Source organism: Dermacentor albipictus, chromosome 6 (genome assembly GCF_038994185.2).
Source record: "Dermacentor albipictus isolate Rhodes 1998 colony chromosome 6, USDA_Dalb.pri_finalv2, whole genome shotgun sequence".
Taxonomy (NCBI): domain Eukaryota; kingdom Metazoa; phylum Arthropoda; class Arachnida; order Ixodida; family Ixodidae; genus Dermacentor; species Dermacentor albipictus.
In genome coordinates this window covers 15,395,678-15,408,090 of record NC_091826.1, presented here as the reverse complement: position 1 = coordinate 15,408,090, position 12,413 = coordinate 15,395,678, and the positions used below count along the sequence as shown (strand labels likewise).

Sequence of the window (12,413 nt, the reverse complement as noted above, 5' to 3'; positions counted from 1 at the left end):
TACTGTATAGACTTGTGTAAGCTGCACTTCCTTTTGCGATTTTGACAATGTGTGGCCCTTACGGGATCCACCAATTTTTCTGACTACAGGTATGAAATCTGCCGTAATCCTTCGTGATTGCCCACCATCACAAAAGTGAAAGTTTTTTTTTATAATAAATTTTTATTCATGCACGCCATGCACATGGCTACTCATATTCAATTTTACTGTCACTGTTGCTTACACTCGTTTCGCCAGCACATTCGTGGATTAAGTCATCTTCTGTGCCATCTATGCCGTGTCCTGAATGCCAGAGATAAAAGCGCAGCCCTCGCTGTCTAGCAGAGGTGAACGAAAATTCACTAATGTGCGGGCATGACCTAAGCACACTAGACGCGAGTGCTTCTTGGCTGTAATTCTTTTTCTCATAATTTAGGGTGCGGGCCCCCTCGCACGGGTGCAGCCCTCAATTGAGTTTACAGGGTAGTCCCCTACCTGATGAGCCCCGACTGGCGCATAATTGATAATTTTCTACAGCACTCCCAAAGCACAAATGATTTTGACCTTTCTCCAGTAGGTTCCTCCAAGACACACTGTATTCCTACCAAGTTTAATTTTGGTAGGCCCTATAGTTCTCTAAATGGCCCCCTGTTGAATACCCCATAGGGCTCTAGGGAGCGATTAACAAAACTTTGGCAATTTCCCACAGTGTACACAATTGTCCCACGCCTGTCCAACTTTGCTTACGCATCACTGTTGGTGTGCCCAAGATCCTCTCAAAGATTCATTGTCCAAGCTTCAATGGTTAGTTCTTTGGTTCTTTTTTGGCATTTGGGGCTGAGGTTTAGGAGTGGGCTGTGTGCAATAACAGCTTTGTTTTAAAAATGTCTTGTGCAGGAACAAATTGGTAGATAGCATTGTGCGCTGTCCCATCTTTGTGCTCTTCTACCTTGTTTCCCTGTACCTCAAAAACCTGAAAAATGCTATAGCACCCAGAGAGACGATGTGCTTACCAGGAGTCCCAAACAATGCAGAGCCAAATGAGGGGAAAGGCATTGCAGCAGGTTGGCCAACTGGTTTCGTGAAAGCCATGGGTGAGAGCAGAGGCAGATCCGACGCAGCTGGAGCCTGCACAAGTGACCCAAAACGTATCTTCATTGCCCTTATCCCCAAATGCTCAAAAGTTGTAAAGAACCGATAAAGAAGTGATAGTAACTGTAGGTATGATGCATCCAGTGTCATGAGATAGTCCCGAGTAAAAAAAAGGGAGAAACTGCGCATAAAGAGATGTTTGCATAGACACTGAGCTGCCACACACTTTTTCCAATCCTTGATCAGTGACTGGGTTACTTTATTTAGTTAATTTTAGACATACACAGCATTGCGATTGGTGCTAGGACTGAAAGCTGCAATGCACCCAACAATGGAAGCAGAACCAAAAGTGAAATATATTTGTACCAACTAAGGCTGCTGCAGAGTAAGACCAAACAGGAAAATAGAGTGCAGAAGTTTAGCTGGCATTTCCAAAGCAAAGGCCGCTTTACCAGTGGGACAGAAAACCACCCAAAGCCTGCTCTTTTTGAGTCTGGTTTAGAGGTGTTTCTGAAATGCAAGGAAACTGTCCTCACCTTGCATGGCTCTCTGCCAGGAAGCGGGTCCCTGAGTGCAACAGTCGTTGGCGAGGAGTGGCGCTCGGCACTGCCAAGGCCCACCTCTAACATGGCTGGCGTTACCACCGGAGGCAGCACACTGTTCTCGGCAGAGGATGAGGAAGAGCACAGGTTGAGCTTCTGTCGCAGGTCGTCGCTCACCTCCCAAGCCGAGATGTTGGCCTGGCAGGAGGCCGCGCGTAGGCGTGGCTGCTCACACGACACATCACCACTTGCATCAGCTGTGGGAAAAAGCAGTGCCCAGTTTCCTTGTAACACTTGGCCGTTTAATGTCCCTCCTCTACCTAATACATCCTCCCTCACTTCTGTTTGCTTTGAAAAGATGGATTGGATGAATGCAGACAGTGACAAAAGAAGAAAAAACAAACTTAAGATGAAAAAAAAAAAAGATGTAGTGTAAGAGGAAAGTTATGTTGCTGGTTTGTGATCAATTAGGCAGCATGAAAACAGGACAAATATTGGGTGAAAAGAAGTAGTGACAGGGGCGAAGGGGGGGGGAAGAGTCCTCATTCCTGACACTGACAGTCCCATGGGAAGCGCTGTATTGAGCACTAAGACGGCGGGCATCTCAGTATCCTTAAATGCTAACAACTAGGAGAACTGCTACTGGGGAAACTGCTAACAAGCTTGTGCATCTCTTTCTGATATAGAAAGCACTTCTCTTAGTTGTTCATAATCTCCTAGTTTGTGTGCTCTACTAGTTAGCCATCTCATTGTTGGTCTTTATTTTCCTTTATATTCTCAAACTAAAATAAAGGCTCTTTAACTGTAATTCACAACTATAGTTGTTCACATTGTGCTGTCTCCCATTTCTCCACCATTTATATTTATTAAATCTGGTTAGAAATTGCCCATAAAGTTATTCTTAGCATCAGAGTTAGCAAATTAACGCAATCGCTCACCTTCCTTGCGCTGAATCCGCTCCACATGCTCCAGCCGATTGTCGGGATTGGAAAGCAATGCTCTTAGCAGGGCTTCCTTTGCATCTTCACTCCCACTCGACACCTCCGGCTTCTTCTGACCAACAGCAGCAAACAGAGACTCCACGCTGAGGGGTGTTGATGGTGCCTCAGCAGTTGCTGTGGCAACGATGCCATTAGTGATTGTCCTCAGCGGTGTAGGCTTGTGCAGCACATTTGGAGGGGATGGCACACTGGCGTGGTGGCCGTTGCTGGTCACCTCTGAATGTGCACTGTTCACCATTGCTGATGAGACAAAGGTTCGGCTTCCTCGGCCCCGAGTCCCATTTCGGTGCTGCTTTTGGCCATTGGAGGAGGCCTCGGCTTTCTTCTGCAAAGAACAATAAGATTCATGCCAGCGATGCATGAGCAGGAACATCACACTGACCCTCTGACTTGATCCGATTGATTTCACCGCAAGAATACGGCGGCACAAGGGTAAAAGCTGCAAGAGCTTGACTAGCCCATGGCAACCACGGATACATTGACAACAGGGCAAGTGTGCATAATAACAATGGTAACGGGGTTATCCTGTTCCAGATGATTTGATAGGTTGGGCAGCAAATCTGAGAATAACTGCTTGCCAAAGCTTGTGCATTGTGCTTGGATGAGCCATGAGAAAGCACGTCGAGTGTTATAAACAATGTGGTTGCTAGTTACGGAAGCCAGAGTTCCATTGTGTAGTGCTTTCTAATGGGCATATTAGACCTCTGCTCTTCTTTTGAAGCGTGATATAAGCTGAAACAATGACCTAAAAGCTTTTCTTTTGCGAGGTGTACATTTTCTCCAGGTTGCTTTGAGAGGTCGTACCCCAAGCAAGTTGAGAATAGTAACCATGCGAGCAAAATAGGGAATTATGCATGGCCTGTTTCTGTTAATTTGACCCCGATGTGACCAACAAAATTCATCGAATTATCCAGCGGGTCGAATTTAACAAGATGCAGAAAAAAATCAAACACACTGCTGACCCATTTGCTAATATTTGCCAGATTCTAACACACACCCAAATCAAATGCACGCCATCTTTTTTATGGGTACCAAGCATAAAACTAATGCCAAGATGAGCTCCTAAAGCTCATCTTGGCATTAGTTTGGCATCTTGGCCAAGCTCCTAAAAAAATAGAAATCTAACACACACCAAATTTCCTATCAAGAAAAGAGAGCAAGTGTCTTTTATGCCCTGCACAATCGCAATCAATTTCCTATTCAGCTTCGTCCCACCATTTCTTAAAGGCCAGCTTCATCGCAATATAGCCGTGTTACACAGCAAAGCATATGAATGCCACAAATGCGATTCTCAAGAAAATTTGAATGAAAAAATAAATAAATAAATAATAAATAAAAAAGAAGAAGAAAGGATGAAAGATGCCCATTAGAATCAGGTAAATACTGTAATCAGACATTGTGAGCTACCATTATTGCTTGAAAATCTTATGGGAGGCCAAAAATAGGAGTTTTCATCTGCAAACTACATGTGCTCAACACATTCATTGTCCCCTAAGCTCTGCAAGACAGATGATGCCATTAAAGGGGTCGCTATAGGAGTCAGGCATGTGCGTGCTCACTGGTCAACTTCAAATTATCCGGCGAAGGCCAATTTTAGGACCAAATAGTAATGAAACCTTGGGGCGATGGAAATGAAGAAGTGCTGGCCGGGACCTTCGGTTGAGAGTGAATTAAACGAAAAATCGCAATAACCAGGGTTGAATAAAGAGAAGTCTACTGTATTAACTTTTTTATCTCAAAAGGAAGTATAGTTCCATAGCAATTTAATAGGCAAACAACTCGTGTTACTTTTGGCAGAAAAGAGCTGACGTGATAACTCCATAGCATCATTTCGTGAAATATGACACCAATGAACTTCAATGAATTTCAACTTTATTAAAATAGATTTTCAAGGTTTTTTATGAGATGTACAAATTTGCTTTTTGGATGGAAGATAACTGCTTTACTTTTGTTAGCATTTATTGAAAGCCTATTTAGCTGCATCCATATGCAAAATTGTTAAGGGTTGTACTGCGTTTTCTTCTATGAGTCTTTCACAGTAAGTCCTCTTGAAAAAAAAGAAAGTAGCGCCGCCTGCGTATATGAAAAATGCAGCATTGTTGCCTATGTTTATTATATCGCTAATGTAAACATTGAATAATGTTGCACCTAGTAAGCTTCTTTGAGGCACACCACATCTGACTGTTCAAAAATTAAGATCAGAGCCATAGATGCTGACGAACTGTTTGTGATTTGAGATATAAGATTTGAATAGCTGCAAAAGTAGTTCTCCTGTGCCATTTAATTCAAGATTTTTTTATCAGTAAGGCGTGACTTTATTAAACAGTGAAAAAGTTTGGAGAGGCCAACAAAAACACCCAGTACCATTTTCTAGTCTTCAAAACTGCTGGTAATGTATTCTTTTTCATAGAGAAGGGCTAGCTCAGAGGACTTCTTGTTGCAAAACCCTAATTAACATTTAATAATAAGACTATGGTTCTCTGTAAGCTATATTCCTCAAAACAAGCACTTGAAGCCCCTTATTTTTTTTATTCCACAATTTGCAAAACATGCTACATGCATCATTTACCCTTCTCACACCGATACAAAATCATTAAGAAAACTTGCTCCAAACTGCAGGCTCCACCTTATTGTGCTGTTAAATTTTAAATGCAACTGGATGCATGGTAGTGAAAGGAATGTAAATCACCAAATAATTATGTGTGGAAACACAAACTGAATCGTACAGGCTGAAATGAGCTGAGAAGCACAGTTTCTTTATGGCTAGCAAAGCAAAAAAAGTGTGGGTGCGTGGGTGAGTTGGACTTACTTCAGCAATACTGATAGGAACTGGTAAGATAAGTTTGGCTTGGGCTTTGGAGCTTAGCAGCCAAGCACTGGTGAAAACTTGGATTCCCAATTCTTCCGGCTCCCAAGTTAAAAATGGCATGCAAGAGCTACGCGAACGCAGTCTTACATGCTGTCTAACAGGCAAGACATCCTGCCACCCTACCCTTAATCACACTACAGTTACCAAAACAGGTCCACACAGCTCTGTAGCACTGGATGCACCTCAGTAGCACATATACATCCTTCTACCAGGGAACATAGAAGAGTTAAGATAACGAAGAAGGTGGACAAAGATTTACTTACAGCTTGTTTAATAGAAAACTGTGTGAATTTTCTCAAGAACAGCTATGACATGGAAAATGCTTTCAATGCTTGTCTTGCTACAAGTGGCCAGAGAAATACCGGAACAAGAGAATTCTGACACAATGCATATGTAGTGAGTAAAACATTATAAAAATGACAGTGCGACAAAATCAGGTGACAGGTATAGAAGCAGATCTGATACATGTGGAAATATCACAAATTCCCATTTCCCTCATTTCCACAGTTCCTGCTATGCTCCGCCTTTTTATAAAATTTTTGTTCAACTATTTTGTTCATGTCTTGAAAGCCTTCATCTCTTTCTTAACTGAAATTACGGCTCCCATAAGGACCTTGTCTTCTTTACTAAAGCTAAAAGAGTGCAGCAGCAGCCTTCACCCCTCACTGAATTACAGTGCACAAGGTCAATATAAATTTACAGCGAAGTGAAAGACAGCTCTTTGCTGTCTACAATGTATGGCATTGTGAACGTTGCGCAGATCCCTCCACTTTATTGGTTTTTGCATAAACCACCACCTACTAATACTCGCCAAGAGGATCTCCAAGATAATCTAGCTGTACACTGCCCTGTGCAGAAGTTGTCTTTCAGCACCCACCATGTTGTACTGGTCCTTTGCCTTAGACAGGAGGGCCACAATGTCCTTAGGGGCACCATCCTGTGAAACAGCTGGAGTGGCCAGTTGAAGATGGTGCAGGCTGTCACTCTCGGAGGCACAGCGCTGGCGGTTCTTTGACTTGGACGACATCTTGCTGGCCTTTGCTAGGCTGGACATGGTCATGCAAGCAGGCATAAAGGGCACAGTGAGATTGCGTTGTTTATCTCCCACAGTGGCCACTTACCTCTGACAAAGCTTTCCAACCCTTTCACACTCGTTCGTGTTGTAGAACCAGATGCAGTTGATTCCAGCTGCACAGTGAAAATGTGCGGAGTGAAATCAACAAGGGTTGCAAAGAGTGCTCTCCAGTATTCCATCTTGGAATGCTAGGGTAGCGTGAACAAGACAAGGAAGTAAGAAGAGCGTAATAACACGCAGGACGCTAACAAGTGTCCCATCTGTGTGTACGTGTACTCTTCTCGTGTCCTCGTCTTGGTTGCTCTATACTAATATTCCAAGGTGCAAAGTGAAAGATGGAGTATGCGAAGGGCCATGGCAAATGAAATGCCAAGAAACAGAGGTGCAGGTTTTGAATGCCCCTATCACGACACACTTCAAAATCATGCCCTCTAAAGTGTAACTCAAAGGTGCTGAGAACAAAAGAAAAAGAAGACCATGCAACTTACAGCCACTTTTATACAGAAGGAACGGCGACTGAGTTTGGAACTCAACCTCTTCAGTGATCAGTTCCAGACGATTGGTCGTGCTCAGACGGTTCATAACAATGAAGCCATGGCTGGGGGTCTTTGACCTGTTTACAAGGAAAAGAAAAATTAAGCATGCTGGGGTCATGTGCTAGAGGAGTTCTCTCAAGAATGACATGCCAAAGTCCGTGCTGTCAGTGGAGCCTGGAGATCTAACCATTTTTCTTGTGCAAGCGTGAGAATATTGTTTGTTCAAGGTAGCGCTGTGTGCCGACACTTGCATAGGTGCGCCGCTTTTTAGAGAAGCAATACTGCCATATGATGCAAGGTTCCCTGACTATTTTGCCACAGAATGTTGCTGTTGCAGCATTTATGTTTCTGAACAAAATTGGACTGCGAAGTTGAAATGCTGTAGGTTGCAGTTTCCGTAGTGCCCGACACCACAATCGCAACAGCCGCCACATGATCAGGAACATCCAAAGGCTATACATGGTAGTTTGCTATTTTCAGCAACGTTAACCAAACAGCTGGTTGTAAAAATGACTCTTACTGCTACCTTCAACTTTTTTCAAGCCCCACTGACACTGGCTTGTTTCAAGCTCCTTGCGCTTATGCTGTTAAATGCTGTCGCTGCCATGCAACAAAGGAAATAATTGCTTAGCAGTATTAATTCTTACCATACCACAATATAAACACTGATTACTTTTATCACAGATTAAACTTTGAAAGGTTTGCAGAAGCACAGTTTAACAGTAAACATAGCATGTTGAAGTTCATTTTACAGTCTAATGAATTTAAGAGAGATGCCTTCCTGGAGCTTCTGGCACAAGACACCTGGAGGCACATGTCGTGACAATGGGCTTTATTTCCCATCCTATTTGCTTTTCATAATTTGCTCAGTCATTGTCTTGCTGCTCTTATTGCTGGGATCAGCCACTTTGATAATATGGACAAGAAGAATGAAAAAGGAAACTGTTACACAATATGGCTCTTCAGCATTGCTACTATTTTATACAGAAAATAACCAAGCATTGAAACAATGAAAAAAGGCTCACAAGAGTGTTCCAATGCCCCTTTGAGGTAATGTGACAGAATATTTGACAGAATAAGAAAGTGGGAAAGAGGGGGAAGTTGGCTGGTAAGGAGAAGGAAAAGGGTGTATATGATATAGTGTCTAGAAACTTGAGTGCATTGCTGTTTGGTTTTGGAGCAATGCTTTCATTCGTTGTCTAGCAAGCAACACTGTAAAGCTACCAGCTTCGTGCCACAGTGTTTCTAAGGATCATTTTGAAATTTTAAGACACAAGCCATTAAGAGGCAGGCTCTGAATGCGACTGTTGGTCCAATGTTAATGGAAACACCTAATTATCAATTACTACTGAAATTAGGCAAAAAGGTGTCCACACTGATCTTTCATTAACTCAGAAAAAAAAAAAACAATGCTAGGAATTCTTGAGGCTTTCCATGATTGAACACCAAATAGTTGGTTCCTTTAAAGTATACCATATTGCGCACTAAGGTGTATCTTCTCTGCAACCTGCCAGCCAGCCACTTTGAAGAGTGGGCCATCCTTCATGCTAGGCCTGAGGTGTGAACCCTCCAAAAGCAATCATGCAGTCTATTCTTTAGCTGAGCCCTGGTGTGAGCACCGGCATCAAAACATCAACTTTAGACATGCCACCAAACATGGCAGCTATAGGCTGCCCATGATTGAGTGGCAACTTTTATTTAATCTTGCTCTAAGTAAGAGGTTTACCAAATGTGACTGCTACTAAGAGAAATAGATAATATCTGTTGTATGCATGAGTTATAAGTTGGGCAAGTTGCTTTTATAGTGCAGGGCCAGTTTACCATAAAACTATTCCAATCTGTATTTATTTCAAATCGGCCATTAGCCTTCCCTGATGGGAAAAAATAGTTCAGGCTCAGCCCATTAGGGCATGGCACCAGCTTATATGGGCTGGAATCAAACCATTCTGACCTATTACAGAGGGCTAAAGGCCAATTTAGAATTTTATGTTATACTGGCCCAGATGTTAGGACAAGAGAGATATGAACACAACAGATGCACTTGTGTGCCATGTTCAATAACCTCATTGAACAGTGTGTAATGCGATATTGAAAAAAAAAATTGAATACAACTGCCTTTTGCAGGAAGAAGCACAGAGTAGTGCTCATGGAAAATTAATGGAACTCTGTGCGCTCGATTACAGAACAATGAAAAAAATAAAAAAAATCAAATGGTGCTCACCATGCAAAGACGAATAAAGCTCCTTCAATTTCTGTTTTTTCCTGCACATGAATGAAAGGAACATTAACGAAGTAAAGCAATACAAGCTGACTCTTAAAAGAACTACAGAAGCAACAGTGCAACACAAAACTATGAACACTGAAGGGAAGGCTAGTTGGTTTCGTGAATTATAGATTTCTGCAATGTGAGCTTTCTGGGTGCAAACATACTTGCAGTGGACTGTTGTGAGAGCGTGTGAACACCTGTTTGAAAGTGCTGAAAAAGTTGAAGTATGCGTCTTCTGCAATTGCTTGTAGCAGTCTGAAAAGTATTGGTTCTGATGCCTAATGTAATAGTGGAAAAGTGTATGCATGAGCTTTCTATAAATGGTGCAAGATTCTTCTGTGTAAATAAAATAAAATAAAAAATAAATAAATAAAAAGAAAGACAAATGTTTCTGCTGCAATTAATAAGAAAGATGAACAAAGAATGTGGTATGCATGCAGCATGAGAACGAAGTCCACTGGCTTCCTTAATTGACAAATTTACAGGTGACAGGGTCATTTAGAAAGATGCCCTCTCTAGAAAGGATATCTAAAGGCAATTAACACCATCACATAATGCAAAAGGAGTTTTTAATCAATAATGATTACCAGTTTTCAACCACTTCTGAATGTTTTTTCGTCTCCAAAAACATGTATGCAAATGCACTGGACAAAGTTCAGATTTAATGCAGCGAATGATAGAGTACTCCTTTAACATGTTTTTTAAATGCTACATTACACAGGCTGTGAGCGATGTTCAGCCAAGCCACAATGCCTATTCTGGTCTGTTTTGACAGGGCTGTCTGTTTATGTTCTTGGATTCCTCTTATCAACCTTATTTACATACACATTTTTCTACTAGATGACCAGAGAGCTTGGAGAGACTGAGATGATGAATGAAAACCCAGCATGAGGGTTGTCCATGACATGCAATCATATAAATGACCTACGACTAGGGTCACACGCAAGAATAAGATTCTGTTCATTTTGTTCCTGTTCATAGCTTTTTAAGGATGGCTTACATTAAGCGCTCTATTAAGCATTCCAGCACTCTTGACTTTTAGGTATTAGCCCACATAAATTCAATTAAACAAAAAGGCAAAAGTGTGCGAATCAGACGGTGTTCTAGAGTCTAATCATAAAAAAAAAAAGCACAAGCAACAAGAGGGAAGTTTTTGGCAGTGGATTCTAATAATTGCTTGTACTTATAGAGCGCTTCGTCTGCACTGTTCTCATCCCTGTGTTTCAACTTTGCATAACGGCTTGATAGGTATAAGTTATGTTATTCCAACTAGCCCCGATGCAAGCCTTAATCAATTCTAATAATTAGTAGCACGTGTAAAACATGAGCTTTTAAGCTTATGTTTAATACAGGTATAGCAAAGTGTACTTTTGGTCGTGATCAAGCCTGATCGGGATCAAATTTCTCAGTCGCAATTGGCTCCTTTGTGCAAGCTACAGTAGGGAACCAGTTGCAGTCAAGATTCCATCCAGATCGGGCTCAATCAAAATGAAAGTTGCCATGTGATACCAGTATAAGACTATAGTCATCGACAATCTAAAAATCCAGTTGCAAACACATCGCTGATTACTCTGTATTTTACGTTCAGGCAACAGCGTTCGCCGACTTCAACATAACAGCACAGGCAAGCTTTCATTCAATATTGGCCTTTCTTGGAAACTATTTCTTGTTGCACAGAGAGTATGCGCAGTATGGTTTTGCAAGTGGAGCTTATACTGAATACTTAGGTTATGACTGGGTATAGTCTTATGCTATGGCTTAGTTTACGGCAGGAAGGTCCAGTTGTGCCTCTCACTGCATAAGTGCATGGGTGGCTCCAAATCTTTCCAAAATAAGCCAAATGACAAGTTATGCCGTGCTACTTTTCTTTTATGTGTACCTAATCAAAAGTAGCCTCAAGACACAATCCACAAAAGGGTGAAATGATATTACTTTTTGTACTAAGTATAACAGCATACAAAATATGCCCCATTGAATAAAGGTGCATTCAATTGTCCTCTGCTTAGTAAACTAGGGCCGCTATCTTGTGCACGTTCGAAAAGCCGACGTTCGATTTCGCCTCGTGCGTTTGTCCAGGCTGCACCGATATCGCGACCTAGGTCAATCTAGTCCAATCGCGTGAGGCGAAATTGAACGTCGGCTTTTTGAACGTGTACAAGATAGCGGCCTAGCTCTCGCCAACTTGGTGCCAGTTCTTACTCATGCAGAATCAGTAAGACACACACAGCACGAGCCCAGCGCTATCTCTCTGATGAGTGGAGGGAATGCTGTTAACTCATCCTGCATAAAGCCTGCAATGGGTAAAACAAACATGTAGATGCTGCCATGTTGAACTGGTGAAACAAACAGCAGCACCTCCTAAACTAATTCAGAAAGTGCAAGTGAACTGAATGTACCTTAAGTGCTACACTTTTTCCAATTACACTTTTGCAGCATGTTTGATCTAGCACAAAAACATGCGAATGTGACAGATATCTGAAACTATCATTTAGCTACAAGGCAGCCAGCCTCCTAGAAGTAAAATGAGCATGTCACAGGCTTTAAATGTTGCAGCCATTGCAAGCACAATATTCTCTAGCAGGTGAGGAGTGACACCTTTGGAGAAATGACAACATGCAGAACTATCAGAGGACAGTGAGAAAAACAAAGCAGCATGATTTTTGCTAAGGAGTCAGAGTGTGCACAGCCGGCAATACTAAACCAACCAGACAGTCAGTGTGTTTTGTGTTGTGAAGCAGATGATTTTAAACTACACTCTAACAGCTTTATGTGCTGAAGACAATTAAGTGGCTTGCTTTTGTACCTATGCCAATGTTAAAGCCACAGTACTAGTGGACCACATCCTTGGCATGTTCGACAATACGTAAGCTTCTGCGCAATAATGCAACAATGCACTCGTTTTGATGGATGCAGTCAGCATGCTCAATGACCTATAGATATTGCAAAACCACATTGTTGAGTTTTCTAGTATTCGTAGCCTCATACTTTTCAAGTGTTGACAAATGCTTTTTGACGAAGGAGACAGAAAATTCAAGCAATAATAATTAATCTAA

General features: G+C 41.9%; 1 protein-coding gene across 3 annotated transcripts in view; it reads right to left on the bottom strand.

Annotated features, from left to right (window-relative positions):
- DCP1 (decapping protein 1) overlaps window positions 1-12,413 on the bottom strand; it is a 29,432-nt gene that overhangs the window by 15,588 nt on the left and 1,431 nt on the right. For all 3 annotated transcript variants that reach the window (XM_070539977.1, XM_070539979.1, XM_070539978.1), the window contains exons 2-8: window positions 9,316-9,356; window positions 7,047-7,171; window positions 6,605-6,671; window positions 6,361-6,529; window positions 2,552-2,939; window positions 1,608-1,870; window positions 993-1,107 (exon numbers count right to left, since the gene is read on the bottom strand). In XM_070539977.1, coding sequence (XP_070396078.1) covers window positions 993-1,107; window positions 1,608-1,870; window positions 2,552-2,939; window positions 6,361-6,529; window positions 6,605-6,671; window positions 7,047-7,171; window positions 9,316-9,356 — 1,168 coding nt within the window. The remainder of the gene's footprint in view (window positions 1-992; window positions 1,108-1,607; window positions 1,871-2,551; window positions 2,940-6,360; window positions 6,530-6,604; window positions 6,672-7,046; window positions 7,172-9,315; window positions 9,357-12,413) is intronic.